The 26678-nt window shown below is 57.6% G+C and overlaps 10 protein-coding genes across 10 annotated transcripts; 2 read left to right on the forward strand and 8 right to left on the reverse strand.

Annotated features, from left to right (window-relative positions):
- Positions 1-1894: 1894 nt before the first annotated feature.
- On the reverse strand, positions 1895-3315 carry C8Q71DRAFT_832222 (uncharacterized protein; the record flags this gene model as incomplete). Its single annotated transcript, XM_047926384.1, has 1 exon — positions 1895-3315. One exon carries the CDS (start codon positions 3313-3315, stop codon positions 2050-2052), a length of 1266 nt encoding a protein of 421 aa, XP_047780178.1. The 3' UTR covers positions 1895-2049.
- Positions 3316-3354: 39 nt separating this feature from the next.
- On the reverse strand, positions 3355-3957 carry C8Q71DRAFT_682019 (uncharacterized protein; the record flags this gene model as incomplete). The annotated part of the gene is made up of 1 exon (XM_047919758.1): positions 3355-3957. A coding segment is annotated over one exon (603 nt), but the record flags the coding sequence as incomplete, so codon positions are not given.
- Positions 3958-7701: 3744 nt separating this feature from the next.
- C8Q71DRAFT_856229 (uncharacterized protein) lies at positions 7702-9069 on the reverse strand (the record flags this gene model as incomplete). Its single annotated transcript, XM_047927278.1, has 1 exon — positions 7702-9069. The coding sequence occupies one exon, from the start codon at positions 9067-9069 to the stop codon at positions 7702-7704; it is 1368 nt and encodes a 455-aa protein (XP_047780180.1).
- A 5201-nt stretch (positions 9070-14270) lies between these two features.
- On the reverse strand, positions 14271-14621 carry C8Q71DRAFT_688568 (uncharacterized protein; the record flags this gene model as incomplete). The annotated part of the gene is made up of 1 exon (XM_047919833.1): positions 14271-14621. A coding segment is annotated over one exon (351 nt), but the record flags the coding sequence as incomplete, so codon positions are not given.
- Positions 14622-16941: 2320 nt separating this feature from the next.
- On the reverse strand, positions 16942-17532 carry C8Q71DRAFT_856231 (uncharacterized protein; the record flags this gene model as incomplete). The annotated part of the gene is made up of 1 exon (XM_047927279.1): positions 16942-17532. The coding sequence occupies one exon, from the start codon at positions 17530-17532 to the stop codon at positions 16942-16944; it is 591 nt and encodes a 196-aa protein (XP_047780182.1).
- Positions 17533-18383: 851 nt separating this feature from the next.
- Positions 18384-19097, reverse strand: C8Q71DRAFT_705157 (uncharacterized protein; the record flags this gene model as incomplete). Its single annotated transcript, XM_047920432.1, has 1 exon — positions 18384-19097. One exon carries the CDS (start codon positions 19095-19097, stop codon positions 18384-18386), a length of 714 nt encoding a protein of 237 aa, XP_047780183.1.
- Positions 19098-21207: 2110 nt separating this feature from the next.
- On the forward strand, positions 21208-22062 carry C8Q71DRAFT_750232 (transcription factor Pcc1-domain-containing protein). Its single transcript, XM_047923255.1, has 4 exons — positions 21208-21329; positions 21380-21508; positions 21561-21726; positions 21825-22062. Exons 1-3 carry the CDS (start codon positions 21298-21300, stop codon positions 21685-21687), a joined length of 288 nt encoding a protein of 95 aa, XP_047780184.1. The 5' UTR covers positions 21208-21297; the 3' UTR covers positions 21688-21726; positions 21825-22062.
- Positions 21784-23259, reverse strand: C8Q71DRAFT_705144 (proliferation-associated protein 1; the record flags this gene model as incomplete). The annotated part of the gene is made up of 6 exons (XM_047920430.1): positions 21784-22009; positions 22068-22282; positions 22346-22506; positions 22559-22897; positions 22953-23112; positions 23188-23259. 6 exons carry the CDS (start codon positions 23257-23259, stop codon positions 21784-21786), a joined length of 1173 nt encoding a protein of 390 aa, XP_047780185.1.
- Positions 23260-23443: 184 nt separating this feature from the next.
- Positions 23444-25657, reverse strand: C8Q71DRAFT_806990 (uncharacterized protein). The gene is made up of 7 exons (XM_047926003.1): positions 25319-25657; positions 25124-25262; positions 24959-25068; positions 24811-24910; positions 24723-24761; positions 23857-24668; positions 23444-23800 (listed from the first exon to the last, which is right to left on the reverse strand). The coding sequence occupies exons 1-7, from the start codon at positions 25477-25479 to the stop codon at positions 23584-23586; spliced, it is 1578 nt and encodes a 525-aa protein (XP_047780186.1). The 5' UTR covers positions 25480-25657; the 3' UTR covers positions 23444-23583.
- A 2-nt stretch (positions 25658-25659) lies between these two features.
- Positions 25660-26671, forward strand: C8Q71DRAFT_806993 (uncharacterized protein). The gene is made up of 3 exons (XM_047926004.1): positions 25660-26015; positions 26067-26282; positions 26334-26671. Exons 1-3 carry the CDS (start codon positions 25797-25799, stop codon positions 26364-26366), a joined length of 468 nt encoding a protein of 155 aa, XP_047780187.1. The 5' UTR covers positions 25660-25796; the 3' UTR covers positions 26367-26671.
- Positions 26672-26678: the final 7 nt, after the last annotated feature.

Consider the following 26678-nt stretch of genomic DNA (forward strand, 5'->3'; position numbering starts at 1 on the left):
GGAAACGGCGTGAGGGTCTGGTGTACAAGGGACGAGACGGGCAGGCTCGTACTGCGGGAGGGCGAGCTGGTCGTACGCACTGTGAGGTCTTGACTTGCGTTGTCGCGCAAAGTCCCTGTACCCGCACCCCCGTGGGACTCCTGCCGTATAAGGTAACTCCGACAGCGCTTGCGTCCGTCCAGCGGCGCAAGTGCTGACCTCTCAGGCTCTCTTCACTCCCTCATCCTCGGAGTCCCCAGCCTCGCCCTGCGCCGCTCGCACGCACAACCTCAAGTTCGTGAAGCACGGCCGCCATATGAAGTAATCGACCCATGATGGGCCTTCAGAACGTACGTGTGCGCCGCGGCCGCTTTGACATGTCAGCACGCGTCCAAAGCGACAAGCTGGCAGCACATAAAGAGCACCGACGACGCCGCAAAGGCGTCGTCAGTGCGCTCACGAAGGCCGCGGTCACAGAGTAGAGGGATGGCGAGGCCGAGAGGCCGCACAAAAGGTATGTGGCATGTACTATACGCTCTGTTGGCCTTCCCACAGCCTGACTCACCATCATATCTCCCTCCACACTCCTTCCGAGCCTCGCCCGCGTCGCTATGACATGTGGGTCTCGTCTATCCATCACCACGTCACCGCTGACCCACCCAGCAAGCGAGCGACCACCGACCTGCCCGTTTACGTGCCTGTTGGTTTCATCGGCTCGCTTGTTCCTTTACCAGTAAGTGGCCTGCATGCTCACTCATTTGCACATATACCCGTTCACTGGCTTGTTTGCTTCACGCCAGGTTGATGCTGCTCACTCTCGGCACAAGATAACCAGGTACGAAATTTCTTTTGTGCGTCTCAGAGTCCCGATCTCATGCAATGTATGCATATTATGTATGCATCACGGCCGCTGTGGCGCTACGGAATCTCAATGATAGACATCTGGTACGTGTTGAGCCGTATCTTCCAGCTGGTCTACCATTGTCTCAGTGCGTATGTACCCCGGTCCCCGTTGCTCCGACGTCTGCGTGAAGCTGATGACCCACAGCTGGCATGTTACCTTGCGTGATTCAACCAACCCGAGACCGAGATGGACTACCAGCTCCCGCATTACAGAAAACGTGTCGTGCCCACGCTCGCACGGCACTTCGCCCTCGAGCGCCTGCGCGACTCAATCTTCTTCTGTTCTGCGCCCGTGCGCCCGGACTAGCACGTCTTCGTGCACCTCCTCCCCTGGATGCTGCCTACATCGGCACTGGGAGCTGCAGGAAGACTGCGAGCGGCGAGGAAGAAAGCGAGGATGCGGGGCCAGTCGAGGTATGGGTCCAGTTTGGTGACTGCAAGCTGTTTGCGGATGGCATGCGCCGGCTCGTGGAGGCGTTATGCGTGGAGGGTGTGCATGTGCGGAGCGACGAGGGGTGGGCTCCATGCGGTGATTCGCCCAGTCGGTGAGGCTTGTGTGGGCGGGGTAATTATTCGTCGGGATGCAGACCCACGGCATGCTTGCAGCTGGGCATTGTACATACGTCACTGAATGTAATGACTATCCTCTAATAAAATATGTCTGCTATATGGGTGTATTGTATGTATTGTGGATGACAGAAGTGACAAATGCAACAACGAGTGGATGGAATATGTCAGTAAAATGGGCATAGTACTCTATGAATGCTTGACAATTACTGAGTATTAGCTCGTAATTCACAATGGAAGAGGTTGGACTAGCTAATGTCACCGTATATCAAAATCGTAGGAATGCACAACATTACCTGCTATTACCGCATGTGACTCGGTATTACTGGGTATTACTGGGCATTCACAGGGGAAGTTTTTCCTGATGAAGTACTTGTACTTCTCGAGCGGGTCTCTGCTCTGGAGGCATCTGTTTAGTCTGATGAACGTCGGGCATTTTTTTTTTTTTTTTTTTTTTTTTTTGGATGGCTTATATGAACCTTGGCAGGCGACAATAGGTCGTCCCCATTGGTCCAGCCAGCGTGCGGGCTGCGCCCGCTAATGCTTACCAGGGAAAAATGCTAATTTACGCACGGCTCTTACGGCCAGTGTGGGGCTCAGTTACCCGGGATCTTCCTCGATCCTACATACTTCCGGGTCAATACCCACTAAAACCCGCGGGACTAAAGTCCAGTCTTCCGGTAGGCCAAGTTCGTCACCGACTATCGCTGTCCATGTGGACCAAACGAGTCGTCTCGAGACTGTTAGCCGTCCGAAGCTCCTCCTGGTCGCCACCAGGTCGAGCTGTAGCCTTCTATTCAGAGAGGCGTACCATCGCTGTATTGTAGCGGTAGGGGAGTGTTGCCACTCTGGGTCATCCTCATGTCCGATCACTCGCTCACAGCGTAGTTTCCAGATGAGGTACGCTGCCTCCGACACCAGGATCCTCCATAGGCGAGCGAGGGGTTCTCTCGGCTTTTCGCCTACTCCTCGAGGGTAGCGGCCTAGGCCTGCTGCCAGGGCGTCCTCCAGGGACGGTGTCCGCCATGTCTTGGATCTTCTCCTCCATGCGTTTTGGGTGAGTTTCCAGATCAAAGCCTGGCCCGTGGCAGTACATTCAGTTAGAATGTGTCTCAAAGTTTCTCTGCACCCGCACGTTGGGCAGTCGGCTCTCTCTTCGTAGCCCGATATGTGTGCCCAGAAGGGGCCAATCTTGTGGGCTTCATGCATGCCTTTCCAGAGGAAGTCAACAATCTTCCTATGGAAGTCTTTATGTCGTATGCTCGTCCACAGTTCTGCCGTCGTCGCGGCGCGCAGCCCGGGCCCCTTCGAGTTGTCAGTTGTCCGCTGAACCTGTCCGGCTGTTCGTGGGCGGTCCTGCACCCGGAGTCGGTCCCGTATTCCTCTGTACGCTATTGCCTGGGTAAGCGTCGACAGCTTCGCGCCTGTCAGGTCGAAGGCCTTGTCGCTTGACAGGCGGATCGTGGTGGTTGTCTGGGCTAGGAACTGCTCTTTAGCCAGGTCGCAGGCATTGTTCCGTATCGTATACTCAGCGCTGTTAGAGGCTTTACCGAAAATGGTCGGCGCGCATCGCTGGCGGAGTTTGTTCACCAAAGCCCTCAGAACCTGGCTCCCTGCGATTCCAATCCAGCCTCTGTCCTCCCATCGTTGGAGGCGTTCCGTCATGTCTTTTGCCAGGGCCTGCGTAGACAGGATGATTTTAAGGGGGGCGTCGCGGGGCGTGTCTGTCACCACTTTCAGGGCTGCGACCGCTTCTCCGATGGAGTGACTCGTCGCTGGGATGACATCAAAGGGGCGCACGAGCGCGCCCCTACCGGCGCGTCCGCCGGCCTCGGGATAGAAGACGAAACCGTAGTCCAGGGGCATTGGCTCGGCCCCTCGGGGGAGGGACGCCCTCTGTATAGGGCCGACGACGTAAGCCGTGACTGCCTCGTCCTCTACGATGCGACCGCGTCTAGCCCTGATCGCCGGAGGTTCGTCGTGAACGTTTGGGTCAACGAAAGCTCGGAAAGCTTCCGTGACATGTCCTCTACTGGTGAGGGACGGGTCGAAGGTTATGTCACCCTGGGCCTCATCCAGGGCCTTTATGTTCTGTTCCTTCCTTCTTCGCGTCAGGGTTAACCCATCCTTCGGGGACACCAGGTCGGGATGCCATTTCGGTTGCACTTGGGCTAACAAAAAAGCAGCAGCCTTGCAGCAGTTCATTGGGTTCTTGCAGCCACGGGTGGAGTCAGACCTACAGAGGTCGCAGGCGCATTCCTCCGGAACAAAGTCATTTGACATGGCTCTTGCGATGTTGTAACATTCGCGCCGGGCCAGCGGCAGGAGATCCGCAACCAAACGTACGTCATGATTGTCTCGCAGGCAGTCACTGACTCTCGTGTTGTTCAGGGAGCGGAGCTTTTTGGATGCTCCGAGGTGGTACCAGATCGGTAAGGCTTCTTTCATACTGGAGTCTAGTTTGATGGCTGCAAAACTTACGTTGTGTTTCCTCGCCGTCGTTAGCATCCGCTTGAGATACTTCGGCAGAGGTGAGCTGTTATGTACAGCGGGTGACCAGGACTGCAGGAATGTATTGAGCTGCGCGCTCCGCCTGATTGCGCCAGCGTCCTTTGACACCGCTCGACCGAGTAGGATGTCGACTGCGTAGGCCCACCGGGGCCTGTCTTCGGTGAGTGTTAGGTACCGCTTTATCCACATCAGATCAATCGCCTCGTTCCTCGTAGCAACATCGAGTAGGCCGAGGCCGCCCTCCACAATCGGGCGTGTTAGTGTGGACATCGCCACTGGAGCCGTAGTCGCTCCGTCCCATACAAACGCTCTGATCTTTGATGTCAGGGCTTCTTCCACCTGCTTCGGCATGCCCTGGACAGCCGCCAGGTATTGTGTCATCCCTCCGGGACCCATCTGAACAATGTGGCGTTTGCCCGTGAGGGAGGGGTGGCACTTTCCCCATCGCTCCAGGAAGCGGTCCACTTTCAGCAGGGTCGGTGTCCAGACCGCTACGTGGTCTACCTTATTACCGATCCACGCTCCTAGGATGCGTACCGCTTCGCCATCCATTGCGATTCTTACATCCCCTGGTATCGTGTCTTCCGGGCGAGCGGGGTTGATGCACCTCGATGTGAGCAGGGATTCCCGGTACTCACTCGATCCTACAGGGATGACCTCTGTTTTGTCACCGTTATATTTCGCTCCGGAGGCCACACACCAGGACTTCAAGATGATCCAAAGTAGGCCCCAGCTATCGTGTTCACACAGGAACGCTGACGTGTCGTCAGCAAAGAGCGTAGCGATTAGTTTTTCGGCAACACCTGGGATTCGGAAGCCTCTCAGCGACGAGCGTCTGAGGGCGCAAGCCAGTGGTTCGATGGCTATGTCGAAGAGCAGGCATGATAGCGGGTCACCCTGACGGACCCCGCGTATGACTCGGAATGGTGAGCTCATTTCGCTGTTGACGATCACCACCGTTGTTGCGAACTCATACAAGCTGCGGATGCGTCTTATCAGGGCAGCTGGGAGGCCGAATCTCTCTAAGACGCGCCAGAGATAGTCATGTTTGATTTTATCATACGCCTTCTCCTGGTCGAGCGCTACAATCGCGCCGTTCTCCTCGGTTGCCTCAGCGTAGTCGACCATGACACGGCACATTTGTGTCTGGTCAGTGATCAGCCTACCGGGAACAAAGCCCGCCTGGTCGGGGTGGATAATCTTTTGGGCCTCTCTGCCTATTCTTCCGGCAAGAGCTCTGGTGTATACTTTATAGTCAGAGTTGAGTAGCGTGATCGGGCGGTAGTTCTCGATGATGCGCTTATCCTTTTTCTTGTATAGAGGGCACATCCATCCTTCAGCGAAACCTGTTTGGCTGCTGACGCCGTACCTGTCGATGTCGCAGTATAACATGCGCATGAAATCCAGGCAGTTGAATTTGTGTTCAGATCGGGACGTGCACCATGTCCACCGTTCGTGAAAGGTAAGCCATAACTCGTATGGTAGGCCGTCCAATCCAGCAGCCTTGCCAGGGCCAGCTTTCTTGATTGAGTCGAGGATTTCATCCTCTGAGAGGGCCAGGGCCAGGGTCGCCGCATCGTCTTCTGGGAGTGGTGTCCCTACTGGGTCGAGAGCAGCGGTGATAGCCTCTTCCCTCTCCTCCAGGTGTCGCCGGAGGGGTGGATCACCTTGTAGGTCGTTATGATAGTTCCTTGCAAGTTCAGCCATATCCCGGGACTTCGTGATGTAGCGGGCGGGGGAGGAGTTCGGGACTTGCAATGAGTAGAAGAGGTCGCGAGGTTTACGCTCCTTGTTCACCGCAGACCAATATTTGCTCGGGCATTCCGCGTTCAGGATGTATCTCACTGTAGTTGATGCTTGGATTTGTCCGTGACGCTTTCGCTCTAGGCTGTGCAGCTTGTCCCTTAGGATCCCGACTTCACGCTGTTTCTCATTGTCGTCGCTGAAGGTGGCTGCCGAGCTCAACGACCGGATGAGGTCTGAGGTCTTCTGTATCGCGGCCACCAGCTTGGGCACCTTCTCACGCATTCTCTTACGTGCCATTGTCCGCACCTCGTCTTTGAACTCCTTGAACAGGGTCTGCGGGTTCGTTTCCTCCGTCCTGGCTTCGCCGACGGCTTCCTTGGCCTTGTTCCATTTCTTTTCGCCAATGCAGATCGCGGACTCGATGAAAGCCGAGTCAGATAGTAGAGTGACCGGTAGGGCCCATCGTCCCTTCCCTATGAAAGGGGCGGCTGCGGCTGTTATTGCGGCTGTCACCAGGCGGTGGTCTGTCGGGACTCCCGTGGTTAGAATCTCCCATGACAGCGCTCTTGACAGGATGTCCTTGTTCGCGTATATGCGATCTAGTCGCGAGCATGAGTTTCCCCCGCGCTGAGGGAAGGTGTAGTCCTTCCGGGTTGGTTCGCATAAGCGCCATCCGTCCGCGACTCCCGTCGCCGCTAGGAGATCTCTCAGGCAGGAGACCGCGTTCGATGGGTCTTCTCTTGATGGGAGGCGATCAATGGCCTCTTCGACTAGGTTGAAATCGCCCAGTATAATGTCTGGTTTTTTAGCCCTGGAGTTCTGAAATTGGTCCCTGAGCCTCGACCAGAAGGCTGCATTCTCGGTATGGTTGTTTGGCGCGTAGACGTTCAAGATAGTGAGCGAACGGCCGGCGTGCCAATTCATGGACAGCAACAGGGCCCGACCTGGGACCAATTCCATTATATCCACGTTGGACACGTCCATCAATTCACGGTTTAGCGCAAAAGCAATGCCTTGAGCTCCAGTGGAGTTAATTGCCTCGCTATTGAAGATGCGTATTCGTCTTCCGTATAGCCGGTGGACGTCTGCTGTGAGCGCGTCGTCCAGGTGGGTTTCCTGCAAGGCTAGGACACCTATTTTCTTCTCACGGAGGAGTTGATTAACCTCATTCCACTTATTATTGCGGGTCCCGTTGAGGTTACCTCGTCCGCTGATGTTTAGGGACCCAATTGTGAGGGACGCTTTTGTGTTGCGTCCCTTCTTTGCCTGCGGAGGGCGATCTGCAGGCGCGGGGGTATCGTTAGGATTCTGCTGTTCGGGTTGTGAGTTAGACCGGCCGCCCAGGTTCTGTCCAGTTGGGCAGGGGGCGGTCGTCCCACCACCGGGTTCCACCAGCGGGTCCTCAGAGGGTCCCCGGATGGGAGGCGGGGGCGCTACTCGCCGTTGGTGGAGAGGTGAGCCGTTTGCCGAGATGTCGTCCGTGTTTGGTTGTTCTCTTTGTGTATTCGCCGTTGCTCTACAATACCCTGTTACAACGATTACAGGGATCGTGCGCCGCTCCTGGGCACATCAGGGGACACGCCTACGCGAGGCTTCGCCATACTAAGGCTGGGCATGTCTAGAACTGCCCGCGCTGAAGGGGTGAAAAGCAGTCTCCGGTGAGTGGGCTTTCCTGTCCCGGAATCGGTCAGTAAGTGTGGGCCACACCATCACCGTGACGCGTCAGTAACCATTTATCGATCCATAACGTTTTGTACGATGTGCGGGCTCGCGCCGGCATCCACATCGTGAAGAAACATCAGGCCGAGCAGACACGCCGTATGAATCGTGACGTCGCTCTTTTCCGTTCGTTCGTCGGGGCTGATGGGGTGGTCAAACCGAGATGCGCACACATGCGGTGTATTCAAGAAAGCTCGTGACTGTAGGATTGTACAAAAAGGTAGAGATGTAGGACCGCGCGTGAGGACGTCGATACGAGCTAAAGTGGCTAACGGTCTACTTCTTGCCGTACCACTTTTTGGCCGTCTCGCGAGCAAGGGCGGCGTGCGTAGACGCATCGATACGCTGGCCGCTGCCGCTGGCCTTCGCGTTGTTGTTGCGAGGCCTGTTGCGATCGTTACCCGGTCCCCCGTTCCTTTTCCCTTTGCCGTGGCCGTTCCCACCACGAGCGGGTGTGGGCTTCGGCTGGGAGTCGTCTTCTGCTGGTCGCGGGCCGAACCAGTCGTTCAGATGGACGAGGTCGCAGAGGCCCACCTTGTGATCCATCGAGTGGCAGAGCTTACACTGGAGCTCGCCGGTGAACACAATGGCCGGGCAGCCGCCCTCCGTGCGGAAGGGTTGGCGGCGGACCGCGTCGCGGAAGGTTAGCCAGTTACGTGTGATCGCCGTCGGGGGTTCGCAGTAGACAATGAAGAGAGGGTTGGGGGAGCCTTTCTCGAGTTTACGTGGGAAGACGCGTACGTCGATGGAGTCGACGATCGTGCGCCAAGCGGTCATGACCGGGGTATTGCCCCACTTTCCTTTGGCGCCAGCTGCCTTGTCGTCCTTGATCGCGTCGATCGTAGCCGAGTACAGGGGCTCGCGGCGGAAGGTGGCGACAACGATCCTTCTCGCCGCCACCGGGTCGTCTGTCATGAAGGCCAGTGAGGCGTCTAGGGTTACAAGGAGGTCGGGGGGCGGCGGCGGGAAGCGGGCGAAATGGACGGTGAGGTAGCGTGACGAGCACCATCCCTGGCTCACCAGGACGGCGAGCTGCAGATCTGTGACGTTCGGGAGGAGGAAGCACCAGGGGGCGGTGAAGAGGGATGATCGTCTCCCAGGGGCTGGTTCGGGGGCGAGGAGGGGCTTGTCCTTTACTTCGAAGCGGTACTTCAGCAGTTCCATCAGTAGTTGAACTCTCGACCAGCATTCCGGATCTTTGTCGCACGCGCCGTGCATCGCAAACCAGATCATAACGCAGTTTGCGTTCGCGGCGAGGGCTTTCCACTGAGTTAGCTGGGCTTCTGACTGGCCTTCGAAGAGGCCGTCTGGCGTGAGGAATTGGATCTTTCTCCAGCCGCCTTCGGGTTCCGCGGTAAACTCGACGTTTGCCCAGTCGATCCCACTTGCCGGAGCATCGTCTGGAACGTCAGGGGCGTCTGGGTCCTGCTCATCCTGGTCGATGGGCGGTTCGGGGGCGGCATGCTGATCGAAAGCGGCGGGTGGCTGGAAGGCAGGTGAGAACGGGCCAGGCAGTGGCGGTGTCTGCACTTGCGCGAGGTTCGGGTAATTCTGATGCAGCGGAGCGTTGTTTACATTAGCCGGCTGTGCGTGCTGGAACAGGGGGGGCTCGATGATTTCGATGCCGTCGCCGTCGATGCTCATCGCGTCCACGTCAATGGGGGAGGGGTGCCTGTCGTTCGCCGGTCTGTTGGATACGTACGAAAGGACAGATGCCCGTGACGCTCCACGCTGGGGGAGATGATGCTCAGGGCGCGGGGTCGCTACCCGGCTAAGCGGTCTCGGGGTCGACTGCATTTCCGGTGCCGCCACCGGAGGTACGTATGAGGGCCTGCGCGGAGTCTGTAGGGTCGTTTGGCGTCAGAAACAGAGTTAGACGGATGAGATAGACTCTGCCCAGCTTACAGGAGCGACGATGGGCAATTGACGACCGGATGGGCCGGGGTAGGGCCTGTACCTCACGTCTGCAGTGAGATTCCGTCGACTGGGCTCTTTGTGCCACGGGGGAGCGAGGATGCTTCCATTCGGGTCGCTCGACGCTGCCGCGTTCGCGAGCGGGTGCTCCTGGAGACGTGTGAGGGGGCGCTTTTAATGAAACACGCAGCAGCGCGAGCGTGCGGGTGGTCGGCTAGTAGCGACGATCACAGGCCTCAGTGCACGCTCGTAGAGCAAGACTGATGTATTATAGCATACCTAGTAGCGACGATCACAGGCTAACGTGTATGTGAGCTATGGTATGCGGGCACGGAAAATAAACGTGTACTCACCCTCAGTGCACGCTCGTAGAGCAAGACTGAGGGTGACCGAACGAAAGCAGCGCGGTATATCTGGCAGACGGGACAGGGACAGGAACGAGAGTAATACCGTAAATGGTAAGTCAGATGATAACGCGATGGCGGGTCAACAGAAGAACGGCGGGACGGCGGGATGGCGGTACCGTAAGAGTCCGTGATAAAAGAAGTCGAAATGGTATAGTAAAGCCGAAGCCGGGCGGACGTACAGATTGTATGCTCCAACACTCCCCCTCAATCCTAGGACAGCCCGAGCGCGACGGCGAAATGTTTGACTTTCGGACTCGCGAGGGCCTTGGTAAGAACGTCGGCAACCATGTCGTCCGTAGGGCAGTAGATAAGCTTCAGCTTCTTGTCTTCAATGATCCAACGAATGAAGTGGAAACGAATGTCGATGTGCTTGGTGCGCGCGTGGTATTGGTGATCCTGCGTGAGCGCGATCGCTCCGAGGTTGTCGGATTTGAGTGGGACTGGTTCGGTGAATGGCGTGAAGATCTGGCTAATGAGGGAGCGAAGCCACAGAGCTTCCTTCGAGGCGTGAGTAATGGCAACGTACTCGGATTCGGTCGTCGAGAGTGAGATGATTTCTTGCCGCTTGGACGACCACGAAACAGCGCCTCCATCGATCAAGAACGCGTAGCCCGAAATGGCCTTACGATCCTCGTGCATGGAGCCATCCGCGTCTGTGTAGCCGACGAGGTCGTATGAGTCTGCGCCATAGGTAAGCTTCAAATGCTTCGTCCCGGCAAGATACCTGAAGACGCGCTTGACAGCCTCCCAGTGCGCACGTCCCGGGTTCTGTGAGAAACGAGCGAGGATCGAGACGGCGTACGTGATGTCCGGTCGCGTGCCTAGCGACGCGTACATGAGCGATCCTACGGCCTCTCGGTAAGGAACGTTCCGCATTTCGGCGGCTTCTGCAGCAGTCTGCGGCGATTGTGTGGCGGAGAGCTGGACGTGCGGGTCCATCGGCGTCGAGACAGGGCGGGTGTCCTCGAGGTTGAAGCGGCGAAGGATTGACTCGATGTACGAGAGCTGCGAGAGCGAGAGGGTGCGCGCTTCACGATCGCGCTCGACTGCAAAGCCTAAGATCCAGTGGATAGCGCCCTCATCGGTGATTTCGAAATCTTTTCGTAAGTTCGCCTTCACCTCGTCCATGAGACCGGTTGACGTGGCGATAGTCAGGTCGTCAACGTGTACACCCATGACAATTAACTTGCCATTCTCGGCGCGGAAGAATACCGCCTGGTCCACATCGCACGGCGTCATGCGAAGGCGCTTCTGTAGCACAGCGCGCAGCTTCTTGTGCCAGTGGCGCGCACTCTGGCGAAGACCGTATAGCGGACGCAGTAGACGGAGAGCGAGTGACCTATCCTTGGTGAGTTCCACTCCCGGTGGCAGTGCCATGTAGATCACCTCATCCTGCTCAAATTCACCATTTAGATACGCGCTTTTGATGTCGACCTGGTGGACATCGAGGTCGTAGCGCGCGGCGAGAGCGAGGATAGTGCGGATGGAAGCCATCTTCGCCACTGGTGCGTATGTGTCGAAGAAATCAACGCCGGGGACCTGCGAGAACCCACGCGCGACAAGGCGTGCACGATAACGGTTGATGTTCCCAGACGCGTCCTTCTTCGCGTGGAACACCCACCTGCAGCTAACGACATTTGCACCAGCTGGCGGCTGCTCCAGGCGCCACGTACCGTGCGATTCCAGTGCACGGAGCTCCTCCTCCATCGCCTCCTTCCAGCGCGGCCACTCAGGCCTGCGCTTGGCTTCCTCCAGTGAGCGCGGGTCTAGGCCCTCGACGTCGGCGATGTACGCAGCCATGGCGGCACCGGACACCTCTTCAACGAGGTCGGATTCCGTTGGAGCGTCCTCCTTTGGAACTTGCACGCCACGCGGTACGTTCTTGTCCGCTCCTCTGCCCGCGAGGATGTCACTAACCTTCTGCGACGGCTTTCGAACGCGCGAGATACGCGGCGTAGGCGGCGGCGATGGGTTGCTCGACTGCGGCGGCATGGGCGGCGTGTGCGGTTCATCAGGTACGTCCTCGTGCTCACTAGCACCGTCAGACGCTGACTCCTCGAGCTTGTCAACGGTCGACTCGAGCTTGTCATCTGGCACATCCTCCCCCTCAAGCTCAGCGTCGTCCTCGGCAGGTGGAAGCTGGTCCTCCACAAAACGCACGTTGCGCTCGACGGTTATCCGGCGCGCATCTGGCCAGTAGACCCGGTGGCCCTTGCTCTGCGCGTCATACCCGACCCAGTTTGCCGGCTTGGCACGTTCGCCAACCTTCCCGGTGGACGTATCATGCACCCACACACGACTTCCCCAGACTGGTAGGCCTGTAAGCACAGGTGGACGCCCGTGCAAGGCTTCATATGGGGTGCGTCCGTCGAGAGCTTTCGTCGAGGTGCGGTTCTTCAGCCAGACCGCGTGCATGACCGCTTCACCCCACAGGAACGTCGGCAGTCCAGACGTGATTAACATCGCGCGGACTTTTTCCATCAGCGTGCGGTTGAGGCGTTCCGACACGCCTGCTTCCTCGTGCGTGTCGTGCACGGAAAGCTTCGCAACGATGCCGCGTTCGTTGAGGTGGGCCTTAAAGGCTTCGCTGAGGTACTCGCCACCGCGATCGGTGTTCAACGCGCCGATGCGCTTGCCATGGTGGACTTCCAACCACGCCTCGAAAGCCTTGAAAGCCTCGAAAACCTCGCTCTTCAGGCGTAGGAGGTACAGCAAGGTCCAGCGGGTGGCGTCGTCTGTGAAGCTGACATAGTATTTGCGTCCTCCTAGGGTAATGACTCGCGCAGCACCCCATAGATCAGAATGGATCTCTTCGCCGAGCTCCTCAGCGCGATCTCCTTCGCGCTCAGTCGGGACCGGCTTGCGCGTCGACTTCGCGCGTATGCATGCCTCACAGGTCTCGACTTCATCGGCAGGCACCAAGATTACGCCGGCGATCCGGCCCTTTGAGACGAGCTCCCGTATCGCGCGCGGCGCGATGTGACCTAGGCGGCGGTGGAGGTCCATAAGGGTGAGCTTCTCGGCCTTAGCAGCAGCGTTGGCGGATCCGTGGATGGTGTGTGTCTGCGTAACAAGGTACAGACCACGCGTCTTCGCAATCGTGCCGATTGTTTGCCCGTCGTGGTCAGCAATGACACACTTCCCTCCTGCGAAAGTTGTCGAGTAACCTGCATCGTCGATGCGGCCAATGGAGATGAGGTTGAATCCCAGCGCGGGCGTATAGAGGACCCGAGTAAGGCGGATCTGCGTGCGGGCAGAACCATTCGGTATGTTCACAACCATGTCTCCGACCCCAGTGGCCTGAAACATCTGCTGGTTCGCGGCGTTCAGCGAGCGAGGCACAGTCTCGCGAAAGGTAAGGAAGGCGTCGCGATAGGGCGACATATGATCGCTCGCACCGGAATCATACAAGTCAACGCGGTTCGATTCGGTCGCGACGAGCGCAGCGGCGGAGGCAGCGGGAGCAGCGGTACTGTACACAGTGTTGGTATCACCAGGTTCGTCAACCTGATCCTCCAGAGACCACAGCTCTCGCAGACGAGCTTCCTCCTGCTCCACAGCGCGCATCCATGTCGCAACAGTGACTCCTTCCGGCTCGGCATCGGTGCTCACGAGAAGATCGTCGACCCAGTTTTCGACAGCAGTGACACGGTCAGCAAAGGGAGCAGGGACTTGCGTAGACGCAGGTAGGTCTTCGTCACCAGAGTCAGACGAGGTCGACACCGTCTGGAGCGACGGCATCGAACCAGAGTTCGTGTCGGATACTTCCGTAAGTGCGGTGATGTCGGAGCGCGTGTCCTCGAATAGATCGGGAGGCGAGTCGTCCTCCGAGGAGTAGTCGACAGGAGCTGCAAAGACGGTCCAGGCGCCGGCGATCTCATCGAGCGAAGCAGCGGTGTTGGCAGCGGGCGTGGCAACGTTTGCGCCGCCCAACTTCGACTTCGATGTGTTGGTCTGCGACTTAGCATCGTTCTTTGACGCGGCAGCCTGAGCTCCATCCTTCGCCTTGCCATCCTCGTTCTGCTTCGGGCTTGGGCACTGGTCCTGACGGTGGCCCTTCCCTCCACAGTTCCAGCACACTCCAACTGGTCTCTGCGGTCCACGACGTCCTCGCCCTTTCGGCTTCTCTGTCGAGATGACACTCGCCGCAACTCCTGTGTCCTTCGCCTTCGCCACCTTCGCCTTCGACGCATGGCGACGGTCCCATTCCTCCAGTGCTATCTCCATCAAGGCATCCGCATCCAGAACAGGGGCCTCCTCGGTAGCTGCGTCCACATCCGCCATCAGCGGCGCGATGTTCATGCTCTGGAAACGACGCGCCAGCTTCGCAGTGGCCGAGATCTGCGAGACGAAACTCGCCAACTCCTCGGGTAAGAAGTTGATCACGAGGGATGCATACTCGGCGGCGGCGACTGCGATGTCCATGTTCAACAGTTCCTCGTACTTCACACGGAGACGGTCGAGCTCGGAGTGGAGGTTCGCGCCCGGCGTGGCTCGCATATTGAGGAACTCGGTCCGGTAGCGTGCGCGAAGGATCATCGACTTCTGGGAGAACTCCTGGACGATGGCTGCCCAGATGGCAGCTGCAGTTCCCTTGCGGCGATGTTTTGTGAAGGTGATATCGGGAAGTTTCTGCGTTAGGAGATACCGAGCTAAATCTTCCTTCTCTTGCCAGGCATCGATCGCAGCTTGTTCGGCCTGCGTAGGCGCGGTCGCAGCGGCGGGCGTTGGAACGGTCAACGTCCCATCAAAGTGTCCCCAGACCTTCTTCTGGCGGACTGCGATCTCAAAACGTTGCTGGAAGGTCAACCAGTTCTTCCCAGTCGAATCGAGCTTCTCGAAGGCCGAGCTGAAATCAGCGAGCGAGGTTGTCATAGCGGCGGCGTTGGGCTAGACGGCAAGTGATAGGCGATGCGGGCGATTGGTGAGTCTTGTAGGCTACAGCGCAGGGCTCATAACCTAATGAAACACGCAGCAGCGCGAGCGTGCGGGTGGTCGGCTAGTAGCGACGATCACAGGCCTCAGTGCACGCTCGTAGAGCAAGACTGATGTATTATAGCATACCTAGTAGCGACGATCACAGGCTAACGTGTATGTGAGCTATGGTATGCGGGCACGGAAAATAAACGTGTACTCACCCTCAGTGCACGCTCGTAGAGCAAGACTGAGGGTGACCGAACGAAAGCAGCGCGGTATATCTGGCAGACGGGACAGGGACAGGAACGAGAGTAATACCGTAAATGGTAAGTCAGATGATAACGCGATGGCGGGTCAACAGAAGAACGGCGGGACGGCGGGATGGCGGTACCGTAAGAGTCCGTGATAAAAGAAGTCGAAATGGTATAGTAAAGCCGAAGCCGGGCGGACGTACAGATTGTATGCTCCAACAGCTTTTGCAGGCTACTGACGCTCATGCTGGGGGCTAGGGGGGAGTGGACTCGAGTCTGCTCGGCAGCGATGACCTCCCTCAAAGGACGCGGCGCAGGGGAGAGTGTGGACAGACCCGGGGGCGGGCTCGCGTAACTCCTGATCATCTCATCAAAGGATGCAGCGTAGTAGCTGTTTTGGGAGTCGCTGGGGGCTGAAGCTTCAGCTCCACGTTGAACCGCTTCCGGACGCCAGAGAGGGTCAGCAGTCATTGGCGGCGGGTTCCATACGAAGCCGCCGTTCACCGAGTCCCACTCGGCGAAAGGGTGGAGGGGGTGCGGCGGTTGGTTGACAAGGTCGCGCACGGATCGTATGGGGTTGTTGGGCGCGTTGCGGGTCGTCTCGGGGGCAGGGCTGTACACTTGACTCGCCGCGATCGAGGCGATCGTAGGGGTGCCGTTGGCGCTGGGGGATGCGACGGCGGGAGTGGGGGGCGCGTTCGAGGACGACACATTGCTGGTGGAGGGCTGATGCTGGAGGGGCGCGTCACTTTCTTCGACACGCTTTGCTTGCGTTCGGCGGCGTCTGCGCCCGTCGCCCGCTGACTTCTCCTGGGGCAGGAGCGGCGTCGAGGGCACCGGCATCGGCAGGGGGCCTTTGTCAGTGTCCGCGGCTTTTTGGTGCTTGCCCTTAGCCCGCTTATTGGACGCCTTCTTCGTTTTGGACGCCTCGGTGGCCGGCGTCGGGGTTTCAGGTACGAGGACCAGGGGCGGGTACTCGTCGATGACCGGCAGCACCCCTTGAACGAGGGGGTGTTGCTCCGAGTTGGCATCTTCGCTTGGGGCTGCGAGGTCGAGGAAAGGGACAGGGCCCAGGTCAGGGATCGGCCTAAGCCTTGGAGTGAGAGGCATACCGTTGGTCACCATAGGAAGTGGCGTGGCCGGGCGCCCCGCAGTGACGTCCGCAAAGCTCCTGGGGTCGTCCAGGGTAGGAGAGGCGCGATTGGCCTCGGGGCCCATGACGGTGTTAGCGGCTGGTGCGTTCGTCGCTGGGTTATTATTGATCGGCTCTAGGTCCTGGCGCGATTGCTGAGTCGGGGCGGCCACCGGCTGCTCGTTCGCGTTGGACTGCGGGGAGACTTGGAAGGCGCTAGGGTGCATTGCTGAAGCAGGAGGAATTCGAAGAATTCTGGGAGGAAATTGGGCGAGAGGTTTGGGCGGGATCGAGCGTGCGCTTGCTCGTTTTGTTCGCGGTGCGGGATTTTTCAGCTGTCTCGCGCCCGACCAGAGCAGCTAGTCCCTAAGGTTTGCCGAGGGCACAGGATGTTACGGGATGTGCAGGGTCGCGCCGTGCTGTAATGGCGCTAAGAGGAGGGGCTGTCGTCGCGATGAGGAGCGGTAGATTCCTTGGATAGGTTACCGCCATACCTTCGCTGCCCAGACGTCTCCCATTCGTTTAGGCATGCTAGCGGCGTGTTGCGTTTTGTGTGCACTTCGCGGAGGTTGCTAGCTCGAGTCCATCCAGTATCGTTTGTGTAGGGCTAATCCCGACGACGACACCGCCGTGCGTGAGGGGGGGATGTCAATGGGCCGAGCGCCCGCCTCGGCATTTTGGTTCGCTTAGCGTTGTGGCAGGACCGATTTACGGAGACAGTGCGGGCGATTACCTGGAAAGGAGATGACGGCGTGAGACACCGCTGCCATGAGCACTTCCCAGCGCCCGTCACGCCGGGACCTGACCTGATCCAGACTGTAAATAGCTCGATTCTGTCATTCGTGTGACTGCTTTACATACATGCCAGGCTTCGTCTGCGCGCGGGATCTCCCGCTCATTTACCCTCCTGCGCATTGGTGATGTTGGCGATTCTATTCGATAGGGAGGGGATCTCCTCGTCCTCTATGTCGAATTCATAGGGATTTTCATCCTCGTTCTGGAAAGCAGGGCGTTGTGCGAAGGAGGGGTGAGGAGGAGGGAGTTTCGCGAGGTTGAAGTAGTGATGCTGGTGGGTGTATCCCTCCAGGTCCCCGAGGGACGCCCATGGGATTGGCACGCGCAGGTTGCACGGCTGATCGGCTCCCGACACCAGGAACGTGACCCAGTGTCTGCGGAGATCTGCGATCGCAGAGAGACGTCCTAAACCGGACATCTGGACATCAGTGCAGAATCTGACGCTCATTCCCTTTCTGAGCTGCTCCGCCGGGCGTTTGTCCAGCGTCCAGGTGAGTCCACGTCCAATGCCTTTTCCGACGATGGGGAGGGGGAGGATCCTAACGTCGATTGTCGTTTCGTTTGTAGGAGGGAGGGAAAAGGGTGGCAGGGGATATGGTTGTCGCATTTTCGCGGCAATGCTCCTGGTGGTCGTCGGTGTGGACGATTCGGCGGCGGCTCGTTTTGAACGTTTTTTACGCTCTGCAGGCATGTCAGGCCGGGGCGACTGGTGTGTCTCGGGCTTGTGGGGCTCCTTCGGTGAGCGCTTTCCTTTCACTCAGACCTCCTGAATTTAACGAAAGTCTGAGCGCTTTAGACGGTCTTTACGTATCCTCAAGCGCTTTCTCTGACAGGTCATTCCTTGCACGGACGTTCTCTCTTTTACGTCAGGGAACACACATAGTTCACACATAGTATGTTTGGGGCCCCTCACCCGTGGCCGGGGCGAGGGGGACAGCGTTTTATAACATGTTCTGGCCATGCTCAATGGAGCATGGCAACCTGTGTGTGTCGCGTCTCGCTGGATATGGGAGCCTTCCCGGATAGGAAACTGGTGAAACGGGATTGTCCGGGATGGACTGTTACAGTCACTGATCAGTGGCTGTAACTTTAAAATATAGACGCCGTTGACATCACTTAGGCGCCAGTTGCGGGGAGGTCGTCGGGTCGCTGGTCGCTGAGAGGATGCTCGACAGGGGCATAGTCAATCTCCTCAACCGGAGGGTGGCGGGTACTTTAATTGGAGTTAGGTGGGTGCTCGCTTTATAGGGATCCGTGAGGAGAGGATGCAGTTAGATTGTAATTTTTGCCACCCTGCCCGTCGTCACCCATTTCATTGTGGGGGATGGTTGGTCGTAGATGCAGCCGAAAGGCGTGTCTACCAGTGTTCGTTATCATACCATGGGCCGTGAGGCACACATGGGATTGACTTGTGAGTCTGGAGTTGCCTCCATCCCTTTGCAGGGTCGGATGAGTCTTTGTAGAAGACTAAATCATCCAGGGGCGGCGACCGTGAGGACGCGTATCCCTTATAGCGCATGTTAGCTTCGTCCCGAAGGACTACTAACCCCCCGGGACCACGAGGAGGTCTGCGCAGGGCATCGACGAAGTCGAGCCCTCCCGGGGGAACGTCGGGCATTCGCGTTCCCACGACGCGTGGCCGTGCTCATTGCAGTTGACACAGAAGCGCTCGGGTCCCTCTGGGACGTAACAGGCCTGGGTCTTGTGTTCCTTGGAACCGCAAGTCCCGCAGGTGTCCTCGCCTTTGCAGGCTGCCGCGAGGTGAGCCGGCTCGAAGTGCTGGCACTTCAGGCAGCGTCGGACCTCCCTCTTGCGGCGGTCTGGTTTGATCCTACGACCCATGTACAGCATCCCGTCGCGGATGGCTGCATTAGCAGCCTCATCCGTGCGGAATTGAATCAGTAGGAACGCAGTCCTTTGGTTAGGCTTTCGCTTGTCCAGAGGTTTGATCCAGTGAGCGACCATTACCGCGCGATCAGTCCAACCATTCTCTCGTTCCAGCGCGCGGTATTCTTTCTCGCATGGCGTGAACATCACGGGGACGTTGGGGAAGGTAAGCTTCCACGGGCGTACCCGTATCTGCGCCTCAGCCCCGAACGAGCGCACGAACGCATCCATGTTCGCTTGCTCCATGAGCCATTTCATCGTCTCGACTGAGTTCACCTCGTAGAGCAGCCCACCGTGGTGCTGCTTCCTCACGGAAAGAAAGCTCGCATCCGCGGGCTGCCCCACCGTGTCGTCCGCTATCAGTTCCATGGTCTGGTTCGCTTTCGCGACGAGAACCTCTTCGGTCAGGTCGATCTCCTCCCGAGACTTCCACTTCTTCACGTCAATCATAACCTGGCGGGCGTGATTCGCCTGGCGCGTCAAGGTCGACGCGTGCGAGATAGGCAGCTGGTGGTGGACGACCGCTGCATAAGAGGGTCGTCCCCCAACCTCAACTACAGTGGGGCCATTCGCCGCACCGAAGGCTGCCCCGCCCTGTTCGACTGCCTTGGGCAGTGTATCCACCATCTCCTGCGTCTTACGCAGTGTCTCCTCCATAGACTTTCGGACCTCCCCCACTGCCTCCAGCTCCCGCGCAAACTTTCCCTGATTCTCGACTAGCTTACTCACCTCCGTGCTGAGTCGACCAAGTGCGCCATCTACCTGGGCTTCGAGGTGCACTTGCTTGTCCGTGAGCTCCTCGAGCCTCTCCTCCGCCTTGAACGCGTCGTCCAGGATCGGCTTGAGCTTGTCGAATCCTTTGGCGAGGGCATCGCTGTCGCGGATAGCAGTAGCGTAGGTGGCGAATGCGTACAGGGAGTCGCGCAGTTGGGCCTGGGTCGTGAGTTCTGCACAGAACAGTAGACCGCTGACCAGCGCGTCAATGCTCGGATCGCCCTCTGGGATGAGGGTGTATCGTCTCAGCACTTCATACGCCTTCGCTAGCGTGTCTGTCCGCCCTCTCGCGTCCTGGTTCTCCGTCGTCTTCCCTGCTTTCACGGCTGTGCTGGTCGGTCGGGCGCTAGGCGCCCTGGCGGTCGTCGGTGACGCTGTCGCTCTAGCAGTCTTCGACGTCCCATTCCCCTTCCCGGGGTTAGACATCTTGACTCTAAGGTTGCCTCAGAGTCTCTATGTATAGAATGGAGTTCTTTTTAGATCTCCACTAAAGCTGTCCGCACGTCTGTATGCCCCCCCTATGAGGCTTAGACCGTGGGAAAGTTGCCGCAGATGGTTGTAAGAAGCAAAGAGGGGCTCTGCGACACCTGTAAGATCAACAACGACATGAAGTGCCTGACGAATCCTCAAACCTGGCCCAGCGGTGATTAAGAGCGGTGTGAGGTGGTGTGAGGTTCCTTGTTCATACTAGCATGGAGCAGCCAGGGGCTACGGGGGCTGTGTTTGCTTCCAAAGCCACGCAGCACGACTACAGACGAGCGCAGATGACCATAGCACGTAGTGTCTGCAACGTATCTGAACATACGTTCCGGGCCTACGATATTTAGCTCGTTGATTTAACACAACCATGATCGCCATACCGAAACTTACATGAATCGACCGATTGGCTTTGGTCCAACGTTGTCGACTACAAGTGAAGCGGTTGACAGAGAACATACGCCAAGGACGTGGACAGCACAGGGACTTTCTGATCGGGACTGAATTGCGCAGGAGCACAGTGGAGACTCATCAGATTACGTGCATCCAAGGAACATTTTGACAGCTTCACTCAATTAAAGGTAAGCGCTATGAAAGCGAAGGGTCCGTATCTGCGACGGGATTGTCGGCACTTATCTCTGGGTGACGCCTATGGTATCGAATGCAGCTGTTAACGTGCGACGAAGGTCGAGAACCCCCTTACAGCCCCCGGCCCATCACCTGCAATGGGTAGAGTGGTGAAGCATTGCCCATACTCCAAGCACAAGTATCGGACTTACTGGAGAATGGAGTGTCATAAGCGGTGATACCGTCGACCGAGCTACTTACACCCGCATATGCATATCAACGATATAACTTGTCTCGTTCGGCGCCGTCACCAATTCTACAAAGTTCCTAAATTCTTAGCCGTGGCCGTTTTCAATGAAAACAAAGACAGGCGAACACTGCAGGAACTTGCGCATGCAGTTGGATCCACTTCAACGGTGTGACGCCAGGTAATATCGACAATCGCAAGAGTATCGGGTCGAGAGAGGCTTTCGAGCTAGCTATCCGGTGTCGCAGGCTCTGAGAAAAGATGCTTCGCAGCATTGTCGCGGACGATGGTGCACAACCGTGAAGTCAGGCGAGATAGTCGCAGGCCACCATGACGGGAACGTTCAAGCCGTTATGCAAGCGCCCGTAAGTCGCCATCAATATTGTGGCGAGATCACATCGGGTGCAGAGATCTCAGACTCAGCCACACTTTCCCTGCCGCTATCGAAAGCTTGAAACTACATCTGCAGGCTCTACTAATAGCTAGGGATTTCAAGCTTTCGATATGTCCTCCTCGAACCCGTCATGGCATACGATGTAAAGAATCATCGCTCCTGTGCCTAACATTCGTTCTGACAGACATGCAGTACGATCCGCATCCCATTTGAATCGGAAAAGCATGCATCCATAGCGAAGCAAGTCATTGAAGTAGACAGAGAGCTGCAACCTCAAGCAGTTCTACGAGAGTTGTCGGTCGAGAACGACATTCTCATTGCGTAAGTATCCGAAAGATCCTTCCGCATCTGGTGATCTGACTTACCGCACCAGAACCTTCAAGACGTTGACCGTCAGGCTCAGCAGGTTGACAGTCAATGCGTTCCTCGAAAACGTCGATCTCGTCATCCGAACTCTCGCCGAGTTCGGCGAGGACGCAGAAAAGGGTACAGCAGCATAGAGCTCAAGTATACATTCTTCGCGGCAAGAGATTGACATCGTAAGCGCTACACTAGCGATACATTGCGTCGTTATACATTGTAACTGACTACAGCCTTTACTTCTCCTCCGCACCCTCCTTCGCCTTCTTCTTCTTAGACTTCTTGTCCTCCCGCAGCGGCTGCGTCAGCAGTTCCTTCAACTCCGCATCCTCGAGCTCCTTTTCCGTCTTGACGAGGTCCGCCTTGTACCACACCGGCGGATGCGTGACCAGGGCGGGGCCGGCAGGAAGCAATGCGATCGTGAAGTGGAAGCCCGCGACGAACGTGTTCGAGGGCGTGTAGCTGGGCGATGTATGCCGATCAGATCCAATCGAGAAGCGATTTACGCGAGTGCACTCACATCACCTCGTAAGGCTTGACGAGTCCGTGCTGCACGGCCTCCTGCAAACCGAGCCGCGCCCGCTTCTCGTCCTCCAAGACACGGACGTTGAAGGGGAAGGCTCCCGCCTTCTTTTGCACCTCAGAGAACACCGCACGCGAGGTCTTCATCTTCAGCTGATACGTGACCGTCGACTCTTTCTGGTAAATCGTCGTCTTAGACTCCTCCAAACGCGCCTAGTACCCGACCGATCGATGTGAGACATGAACGGGCGATCGGTATGCTCGCGTAGATCTCACCTTTCCGTCCTCTCCGGACGAGATTAGGATGTCGACACCCCAGACATCATTCTCCGCGAACGTGACGGTTTCGAAACCTTTCTTCTGTTCCTCACTGGGGTTGAGGATGATACGCCTCTTCCCATCGATGGAATTCTGCGACTGCTCGCACGAAAGCATGCCTGCATTTGCCCATCAACTCAGACCTCCCGAACAGGCAACGACTGCACACACCCTCGACAGGCTTGCAGTCAAACGCGCTCGCGATCTTCGCAACGGCATCCGTAACAGCCCAGTTCTTGTTGCCGACCTTGACCAGGCGCATCACCGCCTCCGCGGCGGTCCATGCCGCCTTGAGCACGTCCGCGCGCCGGCCAGTGACGGGCTCGTTCTCAGATGCGCCGACGACCAGTGTTTCCGCAGTCACAGCTGCGTAGCCATCGATGTGCGCGCCGATGTGGACCTTGACGACGTCACCCTTGGCGAGAGTTTGGGAGGATGCGGGGTCGGAGGGAAGGGGAGAGAAGTGTGCGACGGCATTGTTGACAGAAATACTTGTTGGGAACGCGATGCCTGAGGATCCAACATCGAACCCGATTCATTGGGCGTTGAGGAGAATGATACGCACCCTTGCTAACTTTCACACCCTTGACGGGCTTGTTGTACACGGCGCCAGTGCCCTCCTCGAGGAGCCTGTCGCCCTCAATGCAGAGATCCAACACTTTCGCGCCTTCTACACACGCGGCGACGAGCTTTCTTATGACAGCATTGGTGATATCCGCTGCAGTCTACGCGATGTTCGTTTTACTCGTCAGGTACTCATCCGGGCGCGCGTCAAGCAGAAGACATCGGCAGGGCTGCACCTTGTATTTCGTGAAGTCCGCCGCGGCGGTGCTTGGGGGCTTCTCCTCTGTGGGCTTGACTTCCTCAGACATGGTACTTTATACACAGAGGATGGACGGGGACGAGTATGAGGTTGGTGGAATTATGGATGCGATCGACCGTCCCGATGAGCTCGAGGGACGCGAAAATACAGGGTCACGTGCGCTCATGCACCGTTGACGCGTACCGGGCGCGTCATGCCAGGACAAACCAGAGCTGGCCCACCGTCTCAAAGGATATCTGCGCACTAGTCTTGTAATTTTGGGCAGCAATCGAATATAGCTATATACATATCGTAATAATAGATCGTAGTTTCATAGGCATAGATGTGAACTAAAGGCGAAGGTGGTCCGTCTACGAAAGGGCGACAATTGGCGTCAGGCCTTCGGCTTGTATCCGACAAACCCTTTGATACTCCTGCAAAGGTTTTCTGGAGAGATGTAGTACCCGAAGGGATCTGAAAACTCCATTATCTCCATCTCATTCGCGCGCTCGCGCCAGACCTTCCAATTTGGCTGCTCGCTGGTCCCAGGCTCTACCCATGCCAAGGCCTCGTGAAGCTTCGCCCGCATGCACATGCGATCCTTCATGTCGCTGTGAGCCCTCAGGTTAGTCAGAGCATCGATGTACAGATGAACACCGGAGCTCACGCCTCCCAGTTGTTCCACGCCGTCTCGAAGTCATCCCGCAGATGGCCCTCATCCGCCTCCGGCCGCGCCCCGAATCCCCGGCCCTCGACATATGCGTCCCACATCGCGTCCTTGCAAGCTCGAATGGTATTGAGACACCGCGCAAGATGGATGGATGCCCACGACGCGATCGTCGCGTGTTTCCACGGCTGCTTCGGGGCCTTGGATGCGCCCGCGGTGCGGTCCACCGAGAGCCTGTTGCCATGCAACTGCAAGCTCAAATAAAGCTCTGCTAGGTCCTCCGGCGACTCCTTTCCCTGGCCAGGCAGGTCGAACGACTCTTTGCTGCTGTTCAGCTGCTCCGTGCTCGGCGGGAGCAGGATGTGCAGCGAGGGCATCATCCGGATGTCGCGGAAGGATGTGGAGAGGTAGAACGGGAGGATGGAGCTCACTTGCGGCGCGAGGAACCGGCCGTGCAGCATCGCGTCCCAAGCCTTGATCAGTCGCGTGTGGTCCTTTTTGTTGACATTCTTATCAGGGTCTTTCTGGGTGTACTGGTCGGCCTGCCGCGGCTGCGAACTAGCTGAGTCCATGCTGGAGGAGTGTGTGATGGCAGAGGGCGGCGGAGGTGTTGAAGTGCGAGACACGTATTTGTGTTCGGATGATTGGATCGATGATTGTACGGAAGGGCTGGACGCGAAGCTGAGGGTTGAGACGCTCCCGAAAGCGCCATTGGGAGGAACACTAGGAGATCCAGTCGAATGGCTGGCACGCTCATCTTTGGCTTTTTTAGGTGCGCGCCCACAAGGGAAGATGAGATCGTCCTCAACAATCTGAAGACTGAAGTTGGATGATCTGCACAAGTGATTAAGAAGTGAGATGCGCACCTCGATGATACCGCCAGGTTCTAGGATCCGCGCGCATTCCTACTGTCGTTGAGCCTATGCACCCCTCAATCAATTGACAAGAACTCACATCGAACAGGTATTGCCATTCGTCCTCTGGAACGGCGAGGGCAATATGTGACATGCGAACAAAATCAAATTGGCCGTCTCTGAACGGCAGAGGTTCGAGGCTGTAGAAGTGATTAGGTTGCGGGAACAGTGATCTCGGACTGACGTACAAATCGGCGTTCACCCATGTCACCCTGGGTGCCAGCTCTGTCCGTTCAAAGTCAGGCGAAGACAGATCCGGCTGACACTTGATGATATCGAGGCCCACGAAGGACGCTTTCTACAAATGGACGCGCTGAGCGAGTGAACTGACTGCAGCCTCGAAACGCGCTTACCGGCCAGAGTTTGCACGCCTCGAGCACCCAGACTCCAGTGCCGCAGCCCAATTCGAGTACCCGTGAGGGCGGTTCGTCAAAGTGGTGCATGGAGACGGCGCGCACCAGGCCGCCGAGGAAGAGGCAATTCCAGTTATCACTGCCGAAAGTTTCAGACGCGTTCAACGCGCACGAGGATCGCGTACGGTGACGCACAAGACATGCTGCTCGTCTGTCGGAACCAGCGGGTAGGGTAGCGACCACTTCTTAGCACGACCCATGTCGCGCAGCCGCTTGCGGCCCTTGCTCATAAGTTCATCTTGCACGTCCCTGCTGACCCCGCTCTTGGACGACCCGAGGGAGGTGGTGGACTGCATGTGCCAGAAGAGAGAGACCTGGCAAGGCAACGGTTAGGCACAGGGGCAAGGACATTGCTCGTCACGTCCGCCGCTCATCAATCCCGCGCTTATGTCGGCAGTCATAGCAGCGCGTGAGTAATTGATTCTGGGGCCATTTTGTGATCGCCCGATGGCAACATGTCTTGTTCCAGTCTTGTTCTCTCATCGCCGCCCGCGGAAGCAAACCCGGCCCCGATCCCGCCGGCAACCTTTTCCCCCGACAACCCCTTATCGCACGAAATCCCCAATTGCCGCCCACAGTCCACTCCCGGCCGCGGGCGTCGTCCGTCACCGCAATGAGCTCGACCATCCTCACCGCCCGCAGGGTCGGCATCCGCGCCGCCCTGCGCACAAACCGCGCCCACGCAGTGCGCTCGTACGCTCTCCCCGTCAACTTCAAGCCAGAGCATGACCCCCAGCTCGGAGACTACCCCGACCTGCCCTATGTGTCGCGCCAACGTCTGCCTGCGCTGGGATGGGATGACAAGCAGATGCGCCGCAACTTTGGGGACCCTGTGAGTGCAGCGGCTGCTCAGAAGATGAAGACGGCTCTGATGCCTTGACAGCTCCATGAGCGAGACGAGATTCTCTCCATGTGGGGTCCCGATGCACCCACAGTCCCGCCATCGACTGCGCTCCGTCACTTCATCATCGCCTTCTCCGGCATCGCTGCGTTCGGTGTGTTCTGCAAGTACACTCTCGTCCCCGCGAGGCCAGCAGTTCCGCGGGAGTATCCCTTCTCGGGCCTGGTGACCGAGTTGGGAGGTCTGGAGGTCAACAAGGTGAGCTACCAAGGAAACGGACCACCAGCATAGTCTTAACTCGCGTGACAGGCAAGGGAGGAATCCATAGAGGAGGAGGAATGAACACATTACGAGTTGCCTGTTACTTGTGACAAGCAAGAAGCTGTTTTCTGCTCTGCGACCGCACGCGAGGTTCACTCATGGATGAGATCATCAGCCGTCCGAGAAGTAGGTCACGAAACAGGTACGCGCTCACAGCTGCCAGTGCATGTCGACATGGTTGGGAGTCGGTCCTTGAAGTGCATAATCAATCATCGCATGCACGATCCTTCCGGTCTGCTGTCTTTCACCGTGAATAGCCTCCCTAAATCTGTCAGTATTTTGAGACTCTTCCAGGCATAGCAGTCGTTCCAGATGCGTGGTTGACTCGACGGT

This window comes from Rhodofomes roseus (assembly GCF_022264815.1).
Source record: "Rhodofomes roseus strain CIRM-BRFM 1785 chromosome Unknown C8Q71scaffold_7, whole genome shotgun sequence".
In the NCBI taxonomy this organism is placed as follows: domain Eukaryota; kingdom Fungi; phylum Basidiomycota; class Agaricomycetes; order Polyporales; family Fomitopsidaceae; genus Rhodofomes; species Rhodofomes roseus.

Excerpts from the sequence above, each read along its gene's own strand:
- C8Q71DRAFT_806993 (XM_047926004.1), top strand. The coding sequence starts at position 25,797 with ATGAGCTCGACCATCCTCACCGCCCGCAGGGTCGGCATCCGCGCCGCC. Across the intron at positions 26,016-26,066 it reads GCCGCAACTTTGGGGACCCT|CTCCATGAGCGAGACGAGAT; the intron begins GTGAGTGCAGCG and ends ATGCCTTGACAG. Across the intron at positions 26,283-26,333 it reads GAGGTCTGGAGGTCAACAAG|GCAAGGGAGGAATCCATAGA; the intron begins GTGAGCTACCAA and ends CTCGCGTGACAG.
- C8Q71DRAFT_750232 (XM_047923255.1), top strand. The coding sequence starts at position 21,298 with ATGTCCTCCTCGAACCCGTCATGGCATACGAT. Across the intron at positions 21,330-21,379 it reads AACCCGTCATGGCATACGAT|TACGATCCGCATCCCATTTG; the intron begins GTAAAGAATCAT and ends ACAGACATGCAG. Across the intron at positions 21,509-21,560 it reads GAGAACGACATTCTCATTGC|AACCTTCAAGACGTTGACCG; the intron begins GTAAGTATCCGA and ends TTACCGCACCAG.
- C8Q71DRAFT_806990 (XM_047926003.1), bottom strand. The coding sequence starts at position 25,479 with ATGCAGTCCACCACCTCCCTCGGGTCGTCCAAGAGCGGGGTCAGCAGG. Across the intron at positions 25,263-25,318 it reads ACAGACGAGCAGCATGTCTT|TGATAACTGGAATTGCCTCT; the intron begins GTGCGTCACCGT and ends AACTTTCGGCAG. Across the intron at positions 24,911-24,958 it reads ACATGGGTGAACGCCGATTT|CCTCGAACCTCTGCCGTTCA; the intron begins GTACGTCAGTCC and ends TCACTTCTACAG.